The sequence below is a fragment of the Anguilla rostrata genome, chromosome 3 (assembly GCF_018555375.3).
Source record: "Anguilla rostrata isolate EN2019 chromosome 3, ASM1855537v3, whole genome shotgun sequence".
Classification (NCBI taxonomy): domain Eukaryota; kingdom Metazoa; phylum Chordata; class Actinopteri; order Anguilliformes; family Anguillidae; genus Anguilla; species Anguilla rostrata.
This window is the reverse complement of record NC_057935.1, coordinates 38,461,955-38,489,621: the sequence shown is the minus strand read 5'-3', so window position 1 is coordinate 38,489,621 and position 27,667 is coordinate 38,461,955. Positions and strand designations below refer to the sequence as shown.

At 45.0% G+C, this 27,667-nt stretch overlaps 1 protein-coding gene across 7 annotated transcripts; it reads right to left on the bottom strand.

Annotated features, from left to right (window-relative positions):
• Nucleotides 1-67: 67 nt before the first annotated feature.
• ttc21b (tetratricopeptide repeat domain 21B) lies at nucleotides 68-26,908 on the bottom strand. 7 transcript variants are annotated; one of them, XR_010329010.1, is made up of 30 exons: nucleotides 26,670-26,908; nucleotides 25,690-25,819; nucleotides 25,366-25,476; nucleotides 24,335-24,501; nucleotides 22,603-22,725; nucleotides 21,966-22,123; nucleotides 19,867-19,951; nucleotides 17,904-18,002; nucleotides 16,460-16,652; nucleotides 15,907-16,004; nucleotides 13,890-14,090; nucleotides 13,145-13,274; nucleotides 12,272-12,429; nucleotides 11,128-11,352; nucleotides 10,643-10,881; nucleotides 10,005-10,077; nucleotides 9,539-9,649; nucleotides 9,314-9,452; nucleotides 6,633-6,739; nucleotides 5,927-6,115; nucleotides 4,963-5,073; nucleotides 4,789-4,870; nucleotides 4,500-4,650; nucleotides 4,254-4,415; nucleotides 3,415-3,610; nucleotides 2,186-2,410; nucleotides 1,847-1,967; nucleotides 1,691-1,758; nucleotides 543-868; nucleotides 68-450 (listed from the first exon to the last, which is right to left on the bottom strand). XR_010329010.1 is itself a non-coding variant. In XM_064327437.1 (29 exons), exons 1-29 carry the CDS (start codon nucleotides 26,697-26,699, stop codon nucleotides 791-793), a joined length of 3,960 nt encoding a protein of 1,319 aa, XP_064183507.1. In that variant the 5' UTR covers nucleotides 26,700-26,908; the 3' UTR covers nucleotides 68-790. The 7 variants fall into 7 exon arrangements, 1 of the variants encoding a protein (XP_064183507.1); XR_010329011.1 differs by having other exon boundaries at nucleotides 68-429; XR_010329009.1 differs by having other exon boundaries at nucleotides 68-521; nucleotides 564-868.
• Nucleotides 26,909-27,667: the final 759 nt, after the last annotated feature.

Genomic DNA, 27,667 nt, shown 5'->3' with positions numbered 1-27,667 from the left:
AATTCAATAACGCATCAAGTGTGAATACAATAGACTGACACTTAAAAACTGGAGACACCTGAAGTGATTGAATCAAAACAAATATTATTTTAATTTCATGATTAATCATCTGGGTTGAATAAATGGCTGCTGATGCTTCAACTAGAGATGAGCATGACTGGGATGACTGGAGATGACCATCAAGTTCAGTTAGAATTTTATTTTCTTGGAAAATGTGTATATCTTCCATTCTGTCCCTCTAATCATGTACGCGATGTAAATGAAATACTATATATTTAACCGTTTGCTTTATATAATACAAACAACACTGCTTATGTCGCCTTGGACAGTCAACACTCTGTGACACAGTCACGTTCATTACATCCCAGGGGGTTGAGAGCTCACTGAAAGCAAACAGACTCGGTTACGACTCCATCAGACACCATCCGACTCCCATCAGACACCATCCGACTCCATCAGACACCATCCGACTCCCATCAGACACCATCCGACACCATCCGACTCCATCAGACACCATCCGACTCCATCAGACACCATCCGACTCCCATCAGACACCATCCGACTCCCATCAGACACCATCCGACTCCATCAGACACCATCCAACTCCATCAGACACCATCCGACTCCATTAGACACCATCCGACTCCATTAGACACCATCCGACTCCATCAGACACCATCCGACTCCCATCAGACACCATCCGACTCCATTAGACACCATCCGACTCCATCAGACACCATCCGACTCCATCAGACACCATCCGACTCCCATCAGACACCATTGACTTCCATCAGGATCTTAGTGCTGCTCGCGCTTTGTCCAGAATTTCCTTCCTCATCTTTGGATAATTCGGATGTGCATCCAGAACCTAGAGTCACCATTGATATTACAGAGTTATATTTCAGAATCAAGACAAAAGGCATCAAACGAGCATCTTACAGTAGATTTAACCAGACCAAACAGTATAAGATTAATATTACGGAAATAAGTTAGATCAATAATTTAGTTATAGGATTATATCAATTTCATTTATAGCTATTTGCCAGACTTCAGTCACAGTTATACAATTGAAGATTTCCTCCTTTTTATGAAATAATCTTTGCTAATGTACATAACATTGTCTTTATGTACATACTATTGCGGTAACATTCTAATTTTAGCAAAACTATCAGTATTGGTATCAAACTCTGAAATTTACATATCACTTGGCTCTAAGCAAAAGCTATATAATAGCAATAGGCTAATCAGTCAGGTAAAAACATAACACTGACAGATAAACAATAGAATCAGTTTAATGAGGAACCTGCATGCCAAACATTGTACTGTATTTGTGAACTGAAAAGCAAAGTGATACTTGTATCTTTCAAATCTGTGGTCTATTATCCTTCCTTGCGACGACGGAGGTACAGACTGTCACTTTGCTGTATCACTCACTCTTTCTACAAAGACTCATTGGGAAAATAATAACTGTTTTCCCAATAAGTCTGTCATATCAGTTGTATTTTCATTTTCATGTGAATGTTTCTGCAATTCACTGCAATTCAAATTTATTACCACCACTAGGAAACAATGCACATTTAACTGAGAAGGGTCATTTATTCAAAAAGGGAAAAGTAAACATTCCATTTCCAATACATCTTCACCCCCTCTAATTCCAACACATTAACCATGAGCAAATTCACGTGCTCACCTTATGACACACATCTATGGCATCGACATGCCTTTTTGCCTTCAGGTAGTTGAATGCCAGCTTGTATCCTAGGATGTGAAACATTAAAAACATGAAAAAATGCAAACACAATGGCCATCATAACTGCAGAAACATAAGTGCAGAAGCAGAAATTACCAATGGTTGGGTTGGTCTGATTCCCATATTTCCAAGCCATTTCATAGTTGAGAGCAGCATCGCGGAACGCCTGTTCCTTTTCCATAATGTAGCCCATGTACTCATAAGCCTTACAGCTGGACTGTAGAAAGAACAAATACGGAAGTAAAGCACATCATCAAAAAGAAAGGACCATTCAATTTAACCACTACGTGCTTTATCATCAACTTTGTGCACAAGTGCTGCATACAAGTGACATAGTGTTTAATGGTGCGCATGCTACCACAGAGCCTCTCGATTTGAACAGTAATATAAAAGCGGCTGGATGGTTGCTCGGCAACGTCTAGGCCCTCACCGCACCTTGTTGTGATGAAGGCATCTTCTGAGCAGCTCTCCGGCCATGTCATACTTCCCAGACTGGATGTAGATGTCAGCCAGAAGCAGCCAGCTCTTTTCGAACTCGTCGGCGTCGACGTCGTTCCAGTTCATCTTGGCGATGCGTTTGAGTTGGTTCCTGGCCCGTGGGCTCTGTTTAAGGATCATGTAGGCCGTGGCCATGCCCAACAGGGCAGGAACGTGGTCTTTCTGATAGAAACACCGAAAAAGGAACCTGCATTACTGCCAATGTGGAGCTCCACCATTTTAACTCAATTTCTCTCTACTGGACTGCAAACATACAATAGGGTTTAATCAAACCTAGTTCCAGGGTTTAATAACATATCATAACATAACATAACATAACATAACATAGTATCTAGCACCATATCAACCCTGGTCTTGAAAACTCTGAGTTTCTGCTACTATATGATCTGCAAAACTAGTCCACGCAGTGACTACTCTGTTTAATAAAATACTTCCTAACTTCTGTGCAGAATTGACCTTTTGCCAATTTCCTTCAGAAAATCAAACCTAGATGCTCTGAAATGGGAAATTCCAGCTAAACAGTCACATAGCCACTGAAAATTCTAACTAAAAATAAAGCTTGCAAGATGTATTTCTTGATATATTTTGCAGATTCATGTATAAGAAATGGAAGGATTTGCAGTATTTAGAACACTATCACAATCAAAATGAAGAAGAAAGGATGCCTTAAGATCTGATTGGCTGGACTAGACTCCGTGGGAAAAAAAACTATTTGTGGATTTTCTTTGGTAAATTGTGGATTGTCTCATTAATCCACAAAGAAATGCAAGTGGCAGACGATGCACAGATGTGAACCAGCTGCATTTATTTGTGGATTGGCTACACTGACTTGTGGATCAGTTACATTTATTTGTGGATTAACTGCATTTATTTGTGGATTAGTTACATTTATTTATTTATTTCTTTGAAAATAATACCCCCATATGTGTATGTTGATAAATACCAAGCGGCCAAAACCGGGCTGAATTTTTGAAGTACCTGTTCTTGTTGAGAGAGGTTGCTCCCTCATTGTGGTAAATCCCACATTGTTTACGTAAATGAATTTACGTATGGTTTATGATTAAATTAATTCAGCTCACGTTTGATAAATGAGGCCCAGTGTGAACAGCTGCTGCAGCGACGTGTCCCCTGTCCAAAGGCTACATTTTGACAGGCGGCCCGCTCACCTCGGTGTTGACTATCTCAGTGAACACGTTGAGGGCCCTCTCCACGTTGGCCTTCTGCTTAGTGGCCAGGAGGCAGTAGTTCTCCATGATGCGCAGCTGGATGTGTCCTTCGGCCGTCTGAGGCTTCAGCTCTTTCAGGAGCTTCTCAGCCGTCCTCACTGCCAGCTGCTCCGACTCCTGCTTCTCCGTAGAGTTCCTGGGTAATGGAACACACCAGTGGCAGCAGTGTAGTATAATGGGTAAGGAACTGGCCTTGTAACCTAAAGGTCACAGGTTCGATTCCCCAGGTAGGACACCGCCGCTGTACACTTGAGCAAGGTACTTAACCTGCAGTGCTTCAGCCTATTTCCAGCTGCATAAATGGACGCAATGTAAATGCTATGTAAAAGTTGTGTAAATCGCTCTGCTAAATGCCTGAAATCTAATGTAACTGGTGCCAGCAGGCTGTCATGGTGAAGTGAAGCAAATTTGCCTTTAGCCATCTTACAGGCTGTAGTACCAACCACCCCTTTTATGGCTTTAAGTCATGAAATGGAGATGCCAACATAAAACAGGCAGCATGTTATGGTCTTCCACTGTAACTACAAATCTTTGAAAATACAGAACGAAAAGAAATGAAACGATAGAAACGAAAGTGTGAATTGAAAGGTTAACTGTACAGGTTAATAGGCATGTAGCACAACATGCATGTAGTTGGCTTCCACAGAAGAATGATTAAATGCCTACTACTATTTAAGTGATATAATGCAAATTCTAATGCTAACTTGCAGATCGACCAACTTTTCTGCACAGCTCTCGTTCATGTATTCTACGAACAGCCGCAAAGTCGCCGGACTCACCCGATGTCGCCGTCAAGGTTCTCGAAAACCTCCCCTCCTATGGTGTCGTTGTCGGGATTCAAGCAGATCTCGATCATGTTGTAGACGGCGTTCTGACCCCAGTCGTTGTCCTTGCGCGCCTTGTTGAAATGCCTCAGCCCATCGTTGGGTTCACCGGTGTACCTGTGGGGGAAGGTTTGACATAGTCACTCGACTACCTCAGATTAGGCATTTGGCCAGGAAACACTGCTCTGATGTAAACCATACCACAGATAAAGGCCTTTGCAGTAGTTAAATCCAGGATCCAACTTGGCCCTTGAAGAGTGTTTCTCTGCCATTTCCAGAAACCTGGGGACCTCCTCCAGCTTTCCGGCCCTCCTCAACAGGTCGATCAGACGGGACAGCGTTGCGTAGTTGTCTGGCAAAAACACGTGAAAGAGCTTATCTCCCGCTTTGGACCTGCTAAAAATCAACATCACACGTTTGGCCAGAGGTCTAGGAGCCCACGTGCTTTCACTAAACCGGAAACTCATGCCCAGCAGGTAGGGTCGAGTACCTGGCTTGCGTTCCAGCAGCTGCTGGAAGTGAAACACGGCCTGCTCGTAGTCCTGCTTCCTGAACATCAGGTCGGCCATCATCTGCAGGGGGGAGACACGCCAAAATGTTACCGCACGGCTTATCGACAAGTCTTATCGAGCGGTTAAAACGGCCTCGGTCGAAAGGAACTGACCACGGTCGCCGCCTCGTTGACCTGGTCGCTCTTGAGCAGCACGCTGCACTGCTGCTGGCACGCCTCCACGTCGTCCAGCGTGAGGTACAGCCTCGCCAGCTCCAGCATCACCTGCTCAAAAACGGACATCCCGGCTCAGGCTGTGTTTACTGTACAACACAAGAACTACATGTACAGCGTTTAATACAATAAATATCAGGACCAGAGTCTGCGGGAAACCGCAGCGCTTTCAACGCCAATTGCTTGCAGCTGTGCTACGTTCTGGAGAACATGTGCAGACAATGTTCGAGAGGTCTGGAAAAATGTATTGGTTAAAATAGTTTTATAACTTATAAGTTTTGTGACAGTCCTTTACTGCACTGGCCGTGGTGGTGTGTGGTCGGGGACTTGCAGCAGTGAAACGGCAGTTATGAACATGTCAAATGTGAGATGAGTACGTGCCTGCTATGAAGTTTTAATTTTGGCTGCCATATTGGGTGTGGCCTTGAATCTGGGGCAAGGAAAATTTTATTTTACACACTTTTATGGACGCGACTCGCGACAAATAAACCGTTAAACCTGAAGAATGGAAATCCAGCCTTTGCTGCAATGAGTTATGAAAGGAAGGAAAACAGGAAGACAGAGGCTGATGCAGTAGGCAATCAGTTTTGAAAACAAAAAAAAAGAACAGAGGCAAATCATTATTTTTTTGGCTACTCTATCTCGAAAGTACAAATAAACAAAGCAGCAAACACACGCTACGCTACACGCATGAAAATGGTTCTTACTGAAATGGTTCTTATTAAAACACAACGCACGCACACGCATCCAATTCTATGTGATATTTTGATATTTTATCAGATGCACCATTTTGCTTGCGGACACACAGAGTCGACACAAAAGGGCAGTAGAGTATCAGCGGGGCCCCAGACGCAGCTGCGACTCGCACACAGGCCGCTTGTCCGGGCCCCGCAGCTGAACCCACCTTGCTGTCGCTCTCACAATAGACAAGCGCCTCTTTGTAGAACTTGATGGCTCTCTCGTAGTCCCTCAGGAAAGTGTAGTGCTTGGCGATTTCGCTGCAGATCTCGGCGGCGAGCTGCTTCTGCGCCGGGACGGCGTCTGGCTGCTCCAGCTGGACCCGCTTCAGAACCCGGGCCTGCACGTCCCGGGCCTGGGGTGAAGGGCCCAAAGTCTGGTCACAACCTCGACACTTAGTGCCTTCAGGCTTATTTATTAAAACTTAAAAGGTACACTGGCTGTTGCTTAGCAGTCATTTCATAAAGACTAAGCTTTTTAAAATTTTATTTATTTCTTTTTTTCTTTTTTTACAATTTCCTAGGGGAATTCTTGGGAGAGCAGACCAAGCACACACAAATTGGATGACAAGGGTATCCGATAGCACACACTGAATGAGTGGCCAGCTCTTACATCATTGTGTTACCAATGCTCGGCACAAATCAACCAAGAATCTCCCCTGGGCCTATGCTCTTACAGAAACCATTCTAGGTAACCGTTCCTAATTTGGGCAAGACCGAGTATTCTTAAGATTGAGGAAGCAAGTGAATCAAAGCAGAATCATATTTGTATCTAGTGCAGTGGCCTAGACAGAACAAATGAAGAAAAACACAGTTCATTCACAACAACAGAGAATAATCAGAAGACATACTCACGGTGACAAGAGTACTTACCCTCTGTAAGGAAAATAAGGCCTCTTCATTTTTGTCAACTTTGCTCTGGATCTTGGCCAACAGAACGAAGTAACGGCAGTCCTCTGTCAGCGATGGAAGCTCATTCACTGCAATAAGAAAATAGAAAATGTGAACACCAGCCAATCAGCTTTACTGTAACAGTGAAGACCCACCTCCCTGTGTACCCAGTGACAGTCATTCACTGACCTGTCCTGTTACTGCAGCTTTTCTTGAGGACAGCTCTATGCACTTATGACTCTGACCACTGAGATACCAATTTGCCTGTTCTGGGATCTGTAAGACTTAAAACGATTAGCCCAGATCAGGCTAAAGATAATAAAAAATAGCCTGAGAGCGGACACAGGGAGGGTCTAATGTGTAAATGTGTGCGTGGGTGTGCGAGTGTTAGCAGTAGGGGGTAGAGGTGATTTCAATAGCTAGGCAGCCGCACTCTTTCCTACCTCATATCCTCCAGTTCCTCACATTATAATTGTTTTACTCTATTTAAGGGCTCCACTCTTGAGCTTCTAGGTCAGGCCATACCTAACAGAGGGCGGGGTGCTATTACTAGCCTAATAACATGGTGCATTTACTGCCTGACCTAGTCTCTGAATGTAGCAGCACAACAAGACGTCATTGATGACTACCACTTCTCTTTTGTGTCTCCTGTCTGTTCTGGCCCCCCAGTGGCGACAGGAGCTTCCCGTGGCGGTCAAGGGTTTTTTGTTTTTTTTTGCAGCCGTTTTTTGTAAATTGCTGTAGATAAGAACTCAAAATAGATGTAACTGTAACTGTAGATTACGGTGGGAGAGACAAGTTGTGGTTTTGTCCTTCATTTCAGTCATTCTGAAGAATACATCTTTTACATGTTTGGAGAATTCAGTGTTTAGTTGAACCTAGATCTTAAGATCAGACATTGAAAACCTTGATATTGTCTTTGTTGACGATTTAAATATACTTTATACTTTAAGTATACTTAAATGTACTTTTTTTAGGCTTTTCTTGTCCAGAGTGGATATTTACTGAAGCAGTACAGGTTTAGTACCTTTCTCAAGGCTACAACAGCAGTGCACTTACCGGTAATAAATTTAATTCATAATTGGTATCTTTGATACAACTTTGATAATAACTGGAAAATGTAATTAAATACAGTTTTATTTAGATCCAAAAATCCTAGTATTTATACAATGTTTAACAATTCATACAATCTGCGTGTGCGTGTGCGTGTGTGTGTGTGAGGTGAGGCATATGCAGTTATGCCTACTAAGCTCCTAATTAACACTGATACAAAAGGCAAGCACGATACAGAAATTAGCCATTCATTCAATCGATACAAATATGATATTATTTAAGAAGATATTTCAGAACATTCAGCCCTGCACGCATCTTTAAATAACAGTTTCCTGGAATCCAATTATTTGAACATGAACATGGGGAACAAGTGTTGAGTCTGATTTTCCAAGCACACGTAAGTGAATCAGGGGAGGTCTTCACTGCAAATCCAGAGAGGACCTCCCCTGATTTCACCACTCAAAAAGCTCTCCTTTGAATTAGACAGACCAGTATCGTTTGCAGATGATCTCTTAGTGAGTTAAACAGACCTGTATTGTGTGCAGATGCTAGCTGATCCCTTGGTGAGCTAAACAGACCTATAATCGTGTGCAGATGCTAGCTGATCCCTTTGTGAGTTAAACAGACCTGTATCGTGTGCAGATGATTTCTTTGTGAGTTAATCAGACCTGCATTGTGTGCAGATGCTGGCTGATCTCTTAGTGAGTTAAACAGACCTGTATCGTGTGCAGATGCTAGCTGATCTCTGTGAGTTAAACAGACCTCTATCGTGTGCAGATGCTAGCTGATCTCTCTGTGAGTTAAGCAGACCTGTATTGTGTGCAGATGCTGGCTGATCTCTTAGTGAGTTAAACAGACCTGCATAGTGTGCAGATGCTTGCTGATCTCTGTGAGTTAAGCAGACCTGTATCGTGTGCAGATGCTAGCTGATCTCTTTGTGAGTTAAACAGACCTGTATCATGTGCAGGTGCTAGCTGATTTCTCTGTGAGTTGAGCAGTCCTGTATCATGTGCAGATGCTAGCTGATCTCTGTGACTTAAACAGACCTGTATCGTGTGCAGGTGCTAGCTGATCTCTCTGTGAGTTAAACAGACCTGTATCGTGTGCAGATGCTAGCTGATCTCTCTGTGAGTTAAACAGACCTGTATCGTGTAAAGATGCTAGCTGGTCTCTTTGTGAGTTAAGCAGACCTGTATCGTGTGCAGATGCAAGCTGATCTCTTTGTGAATTAAACAGATCTGTATCGTGTGCAGATGCTAGCTGATCTCTGTGACTTAAACAGACCTGTATCGTGTGCAGATGCTAGCTGATCTCTGTGACTTAAACAGACCTGTATCGTGTGCAGATGCTAGCTGATCTCTGTGACTTAAACAGACCTGTATCGTGTGCAGATGCTAGCTGATCTCTGTGACTTAAACAGACTTGTATCGTGTGCAGATGCTAGCTGATCTCTCTGGGAGTTAAACAGACCTGTATCGTGTAAAGATGCTAGCTGATCTCTCTGTGAGTTAAGCAGTCCTGTATCATGTGCAGATGCTAGCTGATCTCTGTGACTTAAACAGACCTCTATCGTGTGCAGATGCTAGCTGATCTCTGTGACTTAAACAGACCTGTATCGTGGCGCAGGGCCTCGTGTAAAACCCTCTCGCACCGCTCGTACTGACGCAGTTTCAGGAGCAGTTCTGCCAGGTCGTAGCGCAGGAAGCTCTGCTGCCCGCTCTTCAGCGCGGCTTCGTAATAATTTATGGCCTGCAGAAAAGAAGAGCCACGTCGGTTTGGGCAAAGATCCACTACACATATGCGACGCGTGCCTTTTATTTCTCAAATTCACAAACCTTGACATAATTGTGGGTCTTGACGAGAGCTTTGCCGATCTTGCTGGCCAAGGCTCCGTCTTTGGGCGTCTTCTTCAGTGCCTGCTCGTAGATCTCGATCGCATTTTCTGGCTGTGAACGTGGAACAGGCAAGAGCAAAGAAGCCTTAAACAAACACGTCCCAGCTTTTAACCTATCCTGCTAGCGGGGGTGTCTGTCACACACTGAAGACTGTAAGATAATTATCTGTAAAGCTCGACATTCCTTTGAGAGAACATTGAAGTGTCATCATAAGGTTTTAAAATAGAGGCCGCACTAGGACCCATGGTTTATTACGCATACTTTGGACAAACTGTGTAAACACTTTGCCCAGGAAATGACGCTAGTGATTGTTCCTGCACAAACAAAGCATTTAAGCCACCCCACACTGATCTTGGTGTCTGCAGAAGAAAAAATAACAGAATATCCCCTGCAGCTCCATAATTACCTCTTGGATGTTCATGTAGGCATCCCCAAGCAAAAGATAGGTGTGGGGGCAGGGCAGCTTCTCCACCAAGTCCCTGATGGAGAAAGCATGAAGGATACTCTGTTGAATTTACAGGTTATGCAATAAATTATGTTTTTAAAAATTATATTAGCTTGGGTTAGACCTTTGAATGGCTTTTTGCAGTTCTTTAGCTGTAGCACTGGATCCTGAAGACTCTTCTGACTACAGAATTGGAAAATTCAGGGAACTCTGGAAGACTATGTTAACTATGGCCTAGCAGACAGCTCCATGGATTTTCATTTCTGTGAAACTAGCCTTTGAAAGAAGCGCTGCACTATTGCTGGGCAAGTGTGAATAGCCAGTACTGTGGAGAGCTGGGTATGGTCATTGTTTTCTCCTGGGGGCTGTATGTAGCTACACACTGTTGTTTAATATGTAACCGAAAGTAAGGTGTACGTTCTCATTGAGAAGATATCAAGAAAATGTGGGATATTGATAAAGATGAGATATGTGTGGAATACTAAAGGGTTTCTATATTAGGGGACAACAGATTGCATCATAATGAGAGGGAGTTCTCAGAGACAGAAACGAGTGGTTGTGCCACCCTGGGTGGCCCCCCGGTCACCCCCCCCCCTCACCTGTAGCAGCTGGCGTACAGGCGCTTCTCCTTCCTGTGGTTCAGGTAGATGTCGGCCATCTTCTCCTTGGCCTGGATGTAGTAAGGCTGCTCCGGCGTGATGTTTCTGAGCATGCTCAGTGCCAGCTCGGTGTCGCCCCGCCGCAGTGCCAGGTCCGAGTTGGCGATGGTAACGCGCAGCTCCTCCGGCGTGCCCGTGAACTCGTTGATGGCGTCCTGCATCACCTTGGCGGCTTCGTGCTGGGGACACGAATGAGAATCGCGAAGGGCTACAAACTCTGCTGCTTCCTCTGCTACGTACACTGCTAAGTAAACATCTTAGGAGTAGGGGAAAAGTAGAAGCCCAAGAGGATAAGAAACATGGCTTACTAGCCGGTGGTACTTGATATGGAAAGTAGAGTCCTGGTAAGTTAATCATTCCCTAAAAAGTATCCGTGTTATCGTCAGCATGGCTAAGCAGTCCAATGCTCTCCTCTCAGTCCTCACCTGCTCTCCGTTTAGCCAGTGGGCCTCCGCCAGCTCCAGGTAGACTGACACGTAGTCGGAGGAGCTCAGCTCCGCCTTCTTGCCCTTGGTCTTGGTGGAGGGCGTGGCTCGGCGCACGCCGGGCAGGCTGAGGGCCATGTGCAGGGTCTGGATGGCCTCCTGGAGCTCTCCCATCTTCTTCTGCCCCTGAGCCTTGATCAGGTGATACAGGGGGTGCTCCCGGACCTGATCCAGGGGTCAAAGGTCACACATGGTCAGGCTCCACGGGGATCCTCTGGAACAGAGGACTTACGGCAGCTCCATACTTACAAACACTCAGGACGTTGCTATTCGGCAAATGATTTGGACAAATTAAGAGTGTAACAACATATAATGAGGAGAACCGTACTTGCTATTTACCCACAAACACTATATCAGGCTTGGTTCTCAACACCCCTGCTGTGTGTGCCTCTAATACATGACCTGGCAAGCAATTCAAAGCTCATACTTTCTGTGTAAAGCAATACTCTATATTCTCTCTGTGTATGTCATACTTTATATTCAAGCTGAATTTACATTTGGGTACTACCTACCTATGCCCCCTTGTTCTCCTGACAGGAAACTACCTGCAGAAGCTACAGGAGCTCACTTTGTTAATCCCTTTAATTGATTTTAAAATCTTAATCAAATCCATCTTTAGACTCCTTTGACTAAGCTTGAAGATTAAGTATCTTAAGTCTTTCCTCATAAGAATTACATTTCATAACCAGGAACAGATTTAGTTGCCTCACAAAGAAAATACTGGATTAAATAGAATACATATTGATGTTCACACATCAATATTCCAAACAAAAAACTGGAAGAGTTTAAAAAGCACAAAAAGCATGAACATTCGTGCTACAGAAACAACCTATGTCATCACAGTACTGCTACAGCACTCAGTGCTTTTCCAAAATGGCACTGTAACATATGTGTCTTCACTTAAGTACCTAAGGAAAGATGTGCTCACCAATAGGCATACAGATGAACCAGGTGTAACTCAGCATCGATAAACATGTACATTGTATTTACAGTTTGCTGGTTTCAAAGTAATGGAATTCCCCAGGTCATTGATGAGTGGCCTTCGGGCTGTGAGCGCTGGGGTATTCTGGGTAACGCGCCTCACCTGGAAGTTGTGGCTGAGGCAGAGCTCCAGGGACTGGGAGGACAGCTTGACGTTGCCCTGCAGGAGATGGATCTGGGCCATGAGGAGGAGGGCCTCGGCGAAGGACGGGTTCTGGTCCAGACAGTGCTGCAGGCTGCTCTGGGCCGCGTCGATGTCACCTGCAGCAGCATCCAATAGGAAACGAGAACAACAGCAATAATGCAAAAGGGCACTGATAGATTGCCCTTCGAGGATCTAAAAACGCCTCACGGCGAGGGGGAGGGCAGCATCTACTTGGGTGACGCACGGTGGCGAACTTGTTTCCCGCAACTCGCCAGACATCAGCTGAGGGGGTGAGCGAGGGATCCATTTAGCCAAGCTGGAGGAAACGAGTTAGCCAGTCTGGGACTTTTGCCAGGATGCTGGAATACTCAATAAACGATAAGTGCCTTTGGAACTTTTAATGAATACAGCAATGGAAGCCCTTGGTTTCAAATTTCACCCAAAGGCCCTGTGACTTAGCACACCCATCAGCGCACTGGGGCACGAGTTTCCGCACGGCCGTACAGGAATACTGTCAACGGTTTTCCCAGGAGTGCTCCCATCCTAAATGCAATAAACGAGCCCAGGCCCATCCAGTTCCGGGTGTTCGTTAGGGCGGTTATAAAATAAACACTGCTGAGAAAACGCCATCACACACTGAGAGAAATGTCAGATTTACGCAGTCAGAAATAGGCCAGCCAAATGCCATTGAAGGTCAACTGAAATCCCAATGCTAAGTTCAGAACTTTGAAGCTGTATTATTTGCACTGTTAAGTTTAAATGCACGGTAAAGGACGGAGGAAATGGGCAAGATTCGGTAGCTTCACACAGAAAGTGAAGTAAAACACTGACCGCACAGGAACTTGACCTTGGCCATCAGGTAGACGGCCTGCAGGAGTCCTGGGACCGTCTTGACCACGGTGTCCAGCACGGAGGCGCAGTGCTGGAGGGGCGAAGGAGGGGGCTGCCCCTGGGCCTGAGGCTGAGAGAAAGCAGCATTAGAGTCCTCGCCTCCAGTGATAGGTCACTGTTCACCCGCCATCGCTTTCAAACCTCAGTTCAGTTATCTCTGTTTGCCTTCCCTGTGACGCTCACCACTGCAGTGTCCCACATACACTGTCACTTTATCTTTGAAGTGCAACTCCGCCGTGCTCCCACTACTGTGCGTCGCTCCGGATAAAAACATTGACTTTAATGCAGTGTAATGTAAAAGTCTGTTCTCTGACAAAATGGTGCCTATTCTATTTAATGAGGATCTGACACTTAACCGATTGAGGGCTGAAGTAAAGTTAGATATGTAAAAATACATATACATACAAAATTACATGACAAGACTGATGCACAAATGCATGATGCTTAGCCAGCAGATTTTATTTTCTCATAGAAATGTAATCCCCAAACTCAGTGAACATTTTTGTAGGGAAAATTCAGTGAAAAGCCAGGCTATATTCGGGTAAAACCTGAGCTATATTGGGGTTAACCTAACCTGTTTATTTCAAAAACATCGCTCACCCTAGGTTTCCACCCATCTAAACCCATATATTCCGGCTTCTGCTCACTGGGAAGTGTAGGCGTTTAGATGATCCCCCGCACTAACCTTAGCGGGACACAAGGCTATGTACTCCTTGACGACCTCCAGCAGGAAGTCGGGGTTGAGCTTCTGGAAGTACTCCACCCCGAGCGGCAGGCCCTGGAGGGCCGAGAAGTGCGTGTCCACCGCCTCGTCCAGCAGGGCGCTCACTTCCTCCTGCGGCCGCCGCTTCTTCGCGGCCAGCACGGCGCGCAGGTACAGCAGCTCCTGAGGGCCGACCGAGAGTTTACCCAGAATTCACGCGGGGTTTTACACGCGGCTCAAAATATTGTGTGTATACAAATGTGCTTCGGTGTTGTTCGGTATGTGGTCACATTTCTGAGGGCACGCATCCAGAATGAATGAGGTGTTGGTTGACAGGTTAATAATCCACAATAAGCCAGACAGAGCCAAGTACCCTTTTACTAAAATAAATCCTTCAATTAGGAATGCATTTATTACTGAATACAAGTGCCTAGGTCAATTAAATATTTTTTGGAAAAAAGGCAGTACTTCCAGGTAAGACTAGTCTTTTTTTTCCAGGTTAGACTAGTTTTTTCATAACCGTTTTTCATTTCACGATGTTCTATACAAAGTAATACAACTTGTGCTATACAACATGATATATACTTAAGCCACCTGTGGTCACATGTTAGGAATCTGGAGGAAACCTGTTTGGTCCAAACAATATATTCCCTCTGAAAACAGCCCTTTCAATTTGTCAACTCCATGAGGATCGCATTTTTGCTATGATCTGACGCCCAGATATTCACCGGAATTGGAGAAAGGCTAAAGCTTTCACATCTCTCCCTTCAGGAGGTACTTACTGCACTGTTCTAGGCCCTGGCTTTGTGTCTTCTTTTACAATGAGGAAGAGGGAGATAGCGAGAGAGAGAAAGAGAGAGAGTTCAGACTGAGAATGGGTCAAGGTGCGGTTTACAGTTTTTCTCTTTGAAGCTGCTGTGATTCCTCTGGAGAGACGAGGTAGAAATAGCAAAAAGCTGTCAGATTGCATTCCTTTGGGGTCGGCTGGCTCTGTGAGGCACAGCAGCACGAACTGGGACTGTGACAGGTCTCCTAACTGTCATACAGTAAAACTGACTGTGACTGTGACAGGTCTCCTAACTGTAATACAGTAAAACTGACTGGGACTGTGACAAGTCTCCTAACTGTCATACAGTAAAACTGACTGTGACAGTGACAGGTCTCCTAACTGTCATACAGTAAAACTGACTGTGACTGTGACAGGTCTCCTAACTGTCATACAGTAAAACTGACTGTGACTGTGACAGGTCTCCTAACTGTCATACAGTAAAACTGACTGTGACTGTGACAGGTCTCCTAACTGTCATACAGTAAAACTGACTGTGACTGTGACAGGTCTCCTAACTGTCATACAGTAAAACTGACTGTGACTGTGACAGGTCTCCTAACTGTAATATAGCAGCACTAACTGGGACTTTGACAGGTTTCCAAACAGCCTCATAGCAGCACTGGTTGTGACACTGACAGGTGGCCTAACAGTCATACAGTAGTACTGACTGTGACTGTGACGTGTCCTAACAGTCATAAAGGAAAACTGACCGTGAAAGGTCTGCTAACAGTCATACAGCAGCATTGACTGAAATTGTGTCAGGTCTCCTAACAGTCATACAGCAGCACTAACTGTGACAGTGACAGGTCTCCTAACTGTCATACAGCAAAACTGACTGTGACAGTGACAGGTCTCCTCACAGTCATACAGCAGTACTGACTGTGACAGTGACAGGTCTCCTCACAGTCATACAGTAGTACTGACAGTGACAAGTCTCCTAACAGTCATACAGTAGTACTGACAGTGTCAGGTCTCCTCACAGTCATACAGTAGTACTGACAGTGACAGTTCTCCTCACAGTCATACAGTAGTACTGACAGTGACAGGTCTCCTAACAGTCATACAGCAGCACTGACAGTGACAGGTCTCCTCACAGTCATACAGCAGTACCGACTGTGACAGTGACAGGTTTCTCAGCCGTGAACTCTCACAGACCCGCGGGCGGCTTACCCCCGATTTCCCTATGGACTGCTGGATCTCGGCCAGGAACTCCAGCTGCTGTTCGGCGTCCTCCACGTGTCCCTCTGTCAGCTGGCACCTGATGATGCCTGCCCACGTCACGCGGAGAAGACAAGCCAGTCACACAGTGCGTACCTCACAAAACAGACACACGACGGCTAGGAATAAACCAGCAAGTCTCCCAAACCAACTTCCACCATAAACTGCGACTGTAGCACCGAGCTTCCACAGCAGAACAGCGCCTCTATTCAGATTTCACAGTGGGTGTTTTGGTTGGTCTACCAGCCTACGGAACGTGTTCCTAACCCGGATGGGTACAAACCACCAGCCGACGATACCGAAAACATTAAACTGTGTGACTGCACAGGCTGCAAAAAGCGGCACAGGCCGCAGCTGGGGGCGCCAACCGAGGCAGAATGCTACAGGATTTTTCCAGTGTGGAAGACCTGCCACGTGACACGACGGGGGGCTGCTTTTAAACTAAACACACGGGGAATCCGGGTGGAGACGCCCCGGACGTCAAAGCGCGTAGATCGTGCCTCACCGGTCAGAGCGGAGACGCTGGTCTCGTCCAGGGTCATGGCCGTCTTGTACCACTTGACGGCCTCCTTGACCCGGCCCAGCAGGATGAGCTGGTAGCCCAGCTCCGTAGCCAGCTCCGAGTCGCCGGAGGCCAAAGAGAAGGCCTTCTCCACCAGGGCGTGGGTCAGCTGCAGGATCTTCTCCGCTCTCCCGCACTGGAAAGAAGAGACGTCGGTTAGCGCTTCCGAGCACTTCTGCGAACGGCGTCCAGCCGCCACATGCAACACGGCTGTCGGCCAGATCAAAGGCACCTCAAGTTCTGCTCCGGATTAAAATTAGAACCAGAGGAAATGGATGAACGCATAAAGCCTTCAGGTGTGAGCCTTGTAAAAAAGTTATTGACATCAATATCTATTTGGTATATCACTGTGTTTAACTATCCTTCTGTTCTTTACATTTGGAATGTCCAGTCACACATGTAAACCCGCAACATGTGTCAATTCAGGACAGGACTGGATCCATGTGCATTCTGTGTCAATTCAGGAGAGTACTGACAGAATATAAATCCAGTGTCAATTCAGGTGAGTACTGACTCTGTGTACATCCTGAGAGACACATTCACCCAGCTCCCACTCTTTAAACTCTGCAGTCTACCAGCTGAGCTGTGCAGTCACTGCACAAAGACGATTCGGAAGTAGGGCGAAAAAGTGATGGTAGTAATATGATTAAACTTGAATGAAACAGTGAGGATAGCATTACGGAAGCAGTAGGTTTTAGGTTATACATGTCCACAATTCAAAAAGCATGTCGGGGTCCGTCGGAGGAGACTTCTCAAGGGTAGAATGTGTCGGAAGGATGGGTATAAATAAACAAAGACAACACTACCATTTTTCCACTGTTAGAATCACCTCTGGGTAACTATAAACTCACAGTCTGCTCCTGAGTATCTATCCACCAAACCCTATTTCTAGTCCGTAGCTTTCAGTTTCTCTGAAACGGTCGTACATACGTCCTTTTTACATTTAATCCTAGTTTATACTGTTTTTGCTCTTGACAACACCCGACTGGTAGCATTTATTGCTAACAGACATCGACTACAGGGTAATTCTTATGCTGCATGAGACAGGGAAGCGTACCATAGCAGCAGTAATAAGATAACAGTAGGGTGAACTAACCATGATGATTATATGATAATTGAGGGATATAGCAGTGATAATAGTTCAACGAAATAGTGATAGCGATAATACGTTAGCAACAGTAACATCAATATGAGTAGTGAAACCATAACCATTTCCTCAGACTACACGTCATCTCTTTAAATCAATGGTACTTCAGCACGAGGAGGCGACGTACTAAGGAACATCGCTGGAATATTTATAGTCAACGGCCTCACCTCTTTGATACCAGACTAAGGACTTGCCGTTGAAGAGGCGAGTGTGACACAGGTGTGCTGAGCGAAGTCTTACCACACGCGTGAAGGCTAAGGACATGCGGTACAGCAGCTCAGGGTTGTGGGGCTCCAGTATCTCCAGGGCGCTGATCAGGTTTGTGAGCTGGTTCGCAGACTGCACGACAGACAGAAACAAGTCACAAACTATACGCCACAAATGATAAACAAAGGACATGCGAGGCATTAGGAAAACATGCCATTGTCAATATATTACATTTTTTTTTAGAAAGTCATTGTGGTTTTATTCTGGGAAATTAGTATTTTACTGGAAAAATCTGTATAAAATGTTCTAGCAAACCTTTTTCACCACAAATAGCATAGCTTATATGCAAATGACGGACGCAGGTGAAGATAAGCACTGCATGTCTGAAGTAGAGAATTTCATAATTTATTGTGCACGCGTGTGTGCATACAACTGTATGTGCATGCCTGTATATTATATAGGGGCGACATAGCTCAGGAGGTAAGAGCAGTTGTCTGGCAGTCGGAGGGTTGCTGGTTCGATCCCCTGCCCTGGGCGTGTCAAAGTGTCCCTGAGCAAGACACCTAACCCCTAATTACTCCCAACGAGCTGATTGGTACCTTGCATGGCAGCCTTTCACCGTTTGTGTGTGAGTGTGTGTGCGAATGGGTGAATCAGAGGCATCAACTGTAAAAGCGCTTTGGATAAAAGCGCTATATAAATGCAGTCCATTTACCATTTAGTCATGTGTTTGTGGTCAGTGTATGTATTATGTCATGTCTATGCCTGTGACTAGGACTGTCTGTATGTGTCTGTGTCTGTGTGTGCGTGCGTACATGCTCTTGTCAGTCTGCATGTGTCTGTGTCTGTGGTATCGATTGCATTTGTATGCTTTGGAGTGTGTGGCTACTTGTTATGCGTGTTTGTGTGTGCGTCTGTAGCTGTCGCGGCGTGCGTTTCCACCCGATTGGGTCGCTCCGGCCCAGATAAAGGCCGCCCACAGGCTCTCTCGGTCAGCGCTCGCGGCAGACCGAGGCTGGGGGACACAGCCGCCGCAGACTTGAAACCAACACTAAGAGCTGTTGCGTAAGCGCCATGGAAACGGCCAATCGCGGCAGCTGACTCATCTGTGGGCAGTCGCCGGTCGCCCCTGGGAACCGGGAGCTGCTTTCCGATCGATGGATCCAGCCACACAATCCATACGGGCCCAATGCTATTTGATATTTCCACTCCAGCACCTGATCTTTGCCTTTCCGGGCCCTGCTCGCTGAGCGGATCAGCTGGGCACCAAACGCCCACTTGCCCTCTCGCCCTCTCTATTGCTCACTAAAGCTGCAACTGCAAATGTGTTCAGCGCCTCGTTTGCAACAGCACAGGTGCACGACCGGACCACTTAGCACCAAGTATGGTCTGTGCTGAGGAGCATTTCCCATAACTCCCTGTATTATCTTGGAATTTCAGTGCCTGAATTGCCAGGCTGAGGGGTTTGTGATGATGAAACACAGGGCGGCTAGGTGCCTGAAATGGAACCCATCTTAAACTAGCACCCACACCCACTCAAGACTTCCAAAGGTACATTTTATCCTCTACAACAGACCAGGCTAACTTGCTAAATGGGATTATTGTACTCTCAAAAATAAGTCAATAGCAGAACATATTTAACTATAGTTACCTAACCATTTTTCAGGCTATTAACTAGTTCACTATTCAGTAACTAGTTACATTAGGTTAACAGACACCCTCACCATTACATGACACAGTGAGTACATTGATTAAATCTGATTCAATATTAATATTGAAAGTAGGATATTCATTGAAGTTTTATTTTATTGTATTATTAAACATCGGAAGGAATTCAGGGAAGGTACATTAGCTCTGTGGCATCCTATCTGCTGTTTGAAGGAGCACCATCTGGCACTGTGCCCAGCTCCCAAACCTGTACTGAATGTCAATGCCAAAGCCTGACTGGCTCAGGAAAGCCCGGGAACCTTCGAGCATTACAGGTCCATTGCCTCACCTCCTGAATATCTCCCTCCCTGCAGAGTGAGTTGAGAGCAATCATTCTCAAAGCTTCCAGACTGTTCCTGTCCTTCTGCAACAGCCTGCAAGGACACAGAAGGGCTCTGGGTGACACATCAAAACAGGGCTTCTATATGGGCTACTATGGACGATGAAGAACAATAAAAATACAATAAAAAAAAAAAAAGGAAATATGCTGCATGACTAAAAAAGAAATGGCAGTATTGCATTTCTAGCAGCCACTCCTCTGCATCACTCTTCGCAAAGCACTCTGGGTAATTACCATTGTGAAGGACATAATGAAAATCCAATTTGACGAGCTGACCACGATCACATGATACGTGAGGTCAGGCTCCCACACGGGATCCATAACGCAAGCTGTAAATGCGGGCTCACGTCCCGGGCCCGCGGAGGGAAATGGAACACACACGCGCTCGCGGCGGTAATCCGACGGGTCCTCGGCAGCCGTGCTGCGTCACCGCCGCCGCGTGTCCGAACACGCTCCCAACGCGGTGCTTTTCAAACCGCCTCTCCTTCGACCCGGCAGTCAGCCGCTCACTTAGCGAGTTCAACTCTGGAGTTCGTTCACACGGAGTTAAACCACTTTGTTCAAACTTCATCTGACAGTCATATGTTCAATCCTTGAATCAAAATAAAACACTACTCCGATGAACTTAACAAACTCAGAGACATCGATTATTTGTCAAGCAACCAATCAGATGTAATGTGATACAGGTGCATCGACACAGGAATTGTCCCAGAGTACTTCACAGTCAAAAGAGCAAGTCAAAAGAGAAATGGCAACACACAACATGAAAGATGCTGCATATACATTTTCTTTGCTAATAAAGTGACCACTAGGTGGAGCCTGTCTCTCCACGGTACAGCACCGACTGCACTGAAATGGAAGGAGCTTTTCAGAAAGGAGGATACAGAGAGGAGCAGGGCTGGGTCTAGCCTCAGAAGCTGTTGTCTCTAGCTTTGTGAATGCCAAACACTCCCTGTTTTTCTCAGCCGCGTGTTTTTGCTGCAGTCTATTTTCAAAAACGAGTCAAAGCTTTTCCTGTGCGAATACAATCCTGACAATACATGTGCTTTGTGTGATATATTATTTATAAACGCTATTGTGTTTTAACGTATTTATTATTCCTTTTGTGTCCATGTGGGAGAAAGATTTTTTTAATAATCTGGAACACGTCCATTCATAAAAGTGTTCAGGAAACGGAAATGATTTCCTATGTTTTTAATATGTCATGTAAAGGTCACTGGAGGTCGCTGTGTGAGTCTTTCAATTCTTATAATAGGGCAGTTGCTTCTTCCACCACAGCTGCTGCTGCTGCTGCTGCGTGTTTCTATTGTCAGCTCCATTACATTACATTACAGGCATTTAGCAGACACTATTATGCAGAGAAAATTTTACACAACTTCTTACACAGCATGTACACTGCATCCATTTGTACAGCTGGATATATACTGAGGCTAAGTCCCTTGCCCATTATACTACATTGCCCCACTCTGTCGCCTGGTTTACTGCAGCTTCAGCCCAAGAGCTTGAAAGCAGCAGTCCTCTCTATCTCACCGCCCCAAAACTGCCCAGGCAGAGTACTCTGGGAACAGTCTCTCCTCGATGGCCTTTCTAACATCTCCCATCCAACCTCCCCAGCCAATCAGGAGTCAGTACCGACACCATGGCTACCGAAGGTTTCTGGGATTGTATTTCCTATTATTATTTCGCACTTTGACTCTGTCCCACGTGCGAGGTGCTACCCTCTGGCTCTTTTTAGCCCTGTGGACGTCTCCGCCTGACTCCGTTCTAACCTGGGGCGTGCACATGCTTGCTCTGGCGCGAAAACGAACGAGCTCGTCCTCCTAACCCGGGAGACACGCCGGTCTTCCTAAACCGGGAGACATGCGGGTCCTCCAAACCCGGGAGACACGCCGGCCTTCCTAAACCGGGAGACATGTGGGTCCTCCAAACCCGGGAGACACGCCCGTCTTCCTAAACCGGGAGACATGTGGGTCCTCCAAACCCGGGAGACACGCCCGTCTTCCTAAACCGCGACCCCGCGCAGAGAGGGAGACGAGGCGGCGCCGCACCTCTGAGCGGCGTCCGCCATCTGCTCCCAGTCCTGCAGCGTCAGCAGGAGCTTCATCTTCTCCGCGAAGGCCGGGAGGAATCCTGGGAAGCTGGCCACCACCTGGTTCACGGCCTCCAGCGCCCCCGAGTAGTTCTGCCGAAACTCGTAGTACCGCGCCTGAAAAGACCAGACACCCGCCGTACTGCACATCCAACGGACACCAAACCAACAGTCTTTAAGTATCGCGCAGATAAAGACATCGCTAGTATGTACCAACATTCATCATATATTGTAACACCCATGAGGAAAATTCACATGAATACTGAATTTTGAAGCTGCACTGATCTAAAAGCAAGAAATATTGCATGGCATAAATGGAGCCTGAGAGAGAGGGAGGGAGGGTCGGAGGGAGAGAGAGAAAGAGACAGAGAGAGAGAGAGAGAGAAAGAGAGAGAGATACCAGCTGAATTTTGGAGAACACATTCATAATCACAAAATAACTCAATGTCAGATGGGTTCTTTATTTCTCGTGGTTTTTCAATACATATGTACAAGCAACAGTAATGCCAAGGGACTCCCAAGTATGAATGGCTGTCTGCATTATTAAAGTAATACTATTCATCCAAAAAAAGGCTAAAACAGTATCTGGTTATTACCTTTCCCATCAGAGCAAAGATGTCGGCCTTCTCCTTGAGGCCCTCGTCAAAGTATTTCCCGGCCTTCTTGGCGTAAGCGTCCTTACCGGATGTCAGTTCGATCCATCCTTTCAGGATTAGCCCCTGAACAAACAAGTGAACGCGAGTCAATGAGTGAATTCTAACAGGCTGAACCCTGCTACACCGTGCCCTTCTCAGGATGCTATGTAACAAGTGCATAGCTTGACATGAACACCCATCAGCCTGCCAAACGTAGGTAAATGCTGCTTGTGTTGGATAATTTAGTCAGGATGGGGGTGGGTGTCCCATTCAATCGTTGAAGGTCTTTCAATTACTGCTCATTTCATTCGCCAAGTAAATATAGAAAAAAAAATGAAGACCACATTTACAAAGTTCCATTCCATCCATTTCACAAATTTTGTGCCAGTATGTATTCTTTTATTTTAATGAGCTAGCTATGGAGCTACAGTAGCTATAGACCTGTAGCACACTCTTCTGGTTGTTCTCTGGAGGTGATAAGATGGCCACGCAAGGTGGACAATACCCTGCTGTTTCATCTACTGCTCAGTGGGAAGAAAGCACAACTTATAGTTTTTGTGTACCGCACATGTTGTACCATGTGAAAGCGGAACTAAACAGAACTTCTCAAAGATGTTTAAGACCTAAAACGATGAAATATTCTCATGGTTAAAAGAACAGAAAGACTTAAACTAAACATGTTCTTCCTTACCTCTACTATTACCAGAATGAAAGCCAAAACACATTTTTTTATTTCACAGAACACTTCATTTGAAAGAATATGGTGGTTTCATATGAAATTTCTCTAAACAATGTCACATCTAATCTACATACAGTTACGAAACCCGAATTCCTTTTTAAATACTGTAGCATAGTTGTTACTAAGAAGGTTGTTAATTGTTACCACTGATTGATCATGGTATTTTAATGAATGGCTTGAGGGCCTGGGTGGGACTTCGTGGGAGCCTACTGTGGTGCATTAAGTCTCATCGTTTTAGGTAAACAGCGTTCATTGGCAACTGATAAACATTTGCTCCATCACCAATTCTGTCATGAATAATTATTCTGCCTCTTCGCCACATCATCCATAAGCATAACAGCTCCATTCATTTTTATGTAGATCATACCCAACAATACCTGTCAGTCAAAGATTGTGATGTAAAATGTCTGCTCCACATGAGTGTCTGGTATTAAATTCTAGACTCAAAATGAACTCCAGCCTTAAGTTCTTCCACAGGAGGTTATTTCATTTTCCCCTCAACAGCCATGGAAATTTTCAATGTACACTAGCTGCTTTCAGAATTGATTTAAAATGTTCAATGATGACATCTAGCCTAGCCTCTTAATAAATCTCTGAGCTACAAGGTCCTTATCTACTAAACTTTCGACAAATGAATGTTTCCTTACCATTGCTTTTACTTTAAACACTTCTGCATCAAGACTCAAAGAGTATGCCATATTGCATTTTTTTTCCTACTACTTAACTATTATTAAATAACAATAATCATAGCTACAAGCTATACTCCAAATGAAGGGCAAATGTATTGTTTGGAGAATGAAAAGAGACCACAGCAAAACAGTCACTGAAACCCTTCATTAGCATTGAGCCGTGTGTTAAATTACACTTAACAACAGGTATAACCTGCATAGTAAAGAGGATAAGCATATCTGTGAGTGCAGAGGAAATAATGACGCATGATTGACTTTGCCTCACCTCTTTGGCACTGTTAGAGACTTTGATCATCCTATCAATGTACTCCCTGGCTTTGTCATTGCGCCCCAGGAGCCAGAGAAACAAGCCAGCATAGTACAGGCCCTTGGGGCTCGCCGTCTTACGATCCTCCTTCACCCTGGCATCCAGCTCCAGGATGGCATCTCGGTCTGCGTGCACATGGACACACACACACACACACACACACATGCACACACACACACATAAACACACAAATACATTTGCCCTGCTCTGCACACACATTTTTTCATATTTTAGTTTTACACACCTTTACTCCCAATATTACACGCCCGATTTGTGTCTGGCCATGCTCGTTGCCACATCCTCTTCTCACAGATTGGGAGAGCCACAGACAAGCTGCCCACAATGTCCCCCGCCTGCTTCTATTCCCTTTGCAGTCCAGCTTGTACAGACACCAATTTGCAGGAGGACGCTTCATATACAGCTTGTGCAGGCTGACTGCGAGCACCGGATTAACCAGAAGGGGGCACTGGTGTACAGTGAGGTATTGAACAATGAAGTACCACCAACTGAAATCCCTCTCGACCCGGGCGAATTACAGCTAATTAAGCTCTGCCCTGCAGGCCTGTCAGCCTGGTCCAGATTCAGTAGACCGTAAGGCCCATCTACACGCGAGGGCAGCGCTTTACAGGAAAAGACAAGCTGCATCCCTATACTGAAATGCGTACATGTGTACATATGGAATGAGAGCAGACATCCACCCCGCATTTGTCTGTGTGCAATGGTAGGTGTGAATATTACCAATACCCACCCATTTCATTGTGTATATCCACCCCGTACTGCCTCTTGAGAGGACAGCCATACTGTGTCTGTACATTATCATGTCTAGCACACCTTGCCAAAAGACAATGCGTGGTGCAAATAGAAGTTGACCTCGCTGAGGTCATTAAAAGAGTCTACGACTGGCTAAAGCCTACTGGCATCATATCCACCTACGGGCAAGTTCAACCTGTCAACTCCGCTCAAGCAAATGGTTCCGACTTGAAACCCACCTGGACTTTGACACTTCTTGTGCGCGTAAACGAGGGCCATCAATGTGCACAGTGACACGTCTCGTCTGTCCTTGATCGCCTCCAGCTCATGTATGGCCTCCTGCACGCTTTCTACATTAATAATAATATTAATAATAATCATCATCATCATCATCATAACTTTATAAGGCACATCACTAACCAAGTGTTCAAAGTGCTTCACAATAAAAACAATAGATACTAAGATAAAATAAACAGTAGGCTATATAAAAAAGGAGTACAGAATGTCAGTTAAGATTAAGTGATCTCCCCAGAGTGTCTCCGATCTGAACCAAATGTATTTACCTTGCATGAGAGCACCATAAGCATGGAAGAAGGAAAAGATGGGATCGTTGCTGAACCTTTTCTTCGCCTCACTGGCAGTATTCATCACATGATTGAAATATTTCTCCTGGCAGTAATAATGAATTAAAGCCTACAAAACAATAAAGAACAACATTTCACCATTCTCTGTTGCTCTGTAGAAGAATGGCAGTCAAACAATTTTTTTCTTGAAAACAGACTGGTGTTCAAGCATAATAAACAGATACCGTTGTCTGGCATGATTTCACTTCCAGAAGTATTCCTAAATGAAGGCCAGAGATAACCGAGTTCCAACACCAACAACACGCCTGTCAATAATAATAATAATTTCCACCACCAGCACTACTGGGCCAAAAAGTAGAAACCAAAATGTAGGCTAACAGATAACGGTAGTTACCAATATATCGATAAGAGGTTTGAGTGACAGCGCTTTATCGTGCTGCAAGATATTGGTCGGCCTTTTTGACTGTAAATCTCATAAACGAATTTAATGAGTATTAATCTGTTAAGCAAAATACCGAGATCAGCCTATGTTAGCTAGACGTGATCGTATAAATTAGCAAACTGATACTTAATCTGAAACATTTAAAACAGAGCAACAAATGAAAATAGGATAGTATCTTTCAGCACCGAAAATGTAACGTTAACTAATGGTGGTAACATTCACTTGTTGATCTCGATATTCATTTTACTTTGCAACAAACGATAAAGAATGATTGCCTGTGTGTTACTAAACCTGGTACTGCAACAAATGGTCCCACCATTATTATCTATAAGTAACGTTAAACAATGATCTGACCTAACTATATCGCCAGGCAACTAAAGGTTGATGCCAATTCGTGTCACATCCTCAGCAACACTCTGTGATGCCGTTTGTATCTGAAATGAAAACGTTGCTGTGCGTAGCCCAATGTCTAGCTTGTCATCCACACATCGCAAGAAAAAGAATGTAATCAACTTACGAGCATAGACTCATCATCCTCCTCCGCCATGTCAGCTGTTCCGTCGACACCTTAAATATAAAAACAAATTGTGCGATCTGTTACAGAACACTGCGTGAAACTGTGTTTTATGAAAACTCTTTAATTGACCACTTTCCACAACATTCTCGCCATCTTGATACTTCCTGGCGTCCCGGTTACTAAACAACCGCCGCCATTTTCGAGTGGTGGCCAGGAAAATGAAATGGAATTGATGTGATGGGACAGAAATGCAAGAGGCGCTCTTCTCTCGCAAGGTGGCGCACCAGTCATTACTGTGCAAACGTCTCAGTCACAGTCCTCTTAGCTCATTGATGAATTCGGATTAGTCGAGCAAAGCGAAAATGGTGGAATATAAATATGATTCATTATATTGTGCCGAGCCTTCTCCGTAGATTTCGTATAACGCATGTAGGCTATGTCTACTGGTTATGCAAATTGAGAAAGCTGGCTAAATCGTCAATTGATGCCCTACAGCATTTGACAATATGGCACCAGCAATTAAAGTACAGGCTTACCTGAGGGGAAAAGTAAAGACAAAACACATTCACACACATTTTTATAGGCACAACAAATATAAACACTTGCTTTAAAAAAAAAAAAAAAACTGACATAATTTTACTTGAAAGACATTAACACCTCTGGAGCTGGGGAATATTCTCACCCCTTTGCCATGCTTGTTAAAACAATGCATTAATTGCATCAGATTATATCTAATGCAAGTCACTTTGGATTAATCCAAAGCACATACCATGTGAAACCGGGTAGCTCTGGTAGGGCATTTGGCTCAATCACAGGGCAAACAGACAATATTACCCTGCCTTTGAAAGCATAGCCTACCATCATATCAGACCCCAGTTTAATGGTTTGCAGGCATGTCTCTTGACATGTTGATTAAGAATGTGACACTCTGGAATCGCATGGCATTGTCACAGGGCACAGAGTACGTATGGTGTTGCATACGCAGATCACTTGCTGTC

Excerpts from the sequence above, each read along its gene's own strand:
- ttc21b (XM_064327437.1), bottom strand. The coding sequence starts at position 26,699 with ATGGCGGAGGAGGATGATGAGTCTATGCTC. Across the intron at positions 11,353-12,271 it reads GCCTCAGCCACAACTTCCAG|GTCCGGGAGCACCCCCTGTA; the intron begins GTGAGGCGCGTT and ends CCCCTGGATCAG. Across the intron at positions 1,759-1,846 it reads TCAGACCAACCCAACCATTG|GATACAAGCTGGCATTCAAC; the intron begins GTAATTTCTGCT and ends TTCACATCCTAG.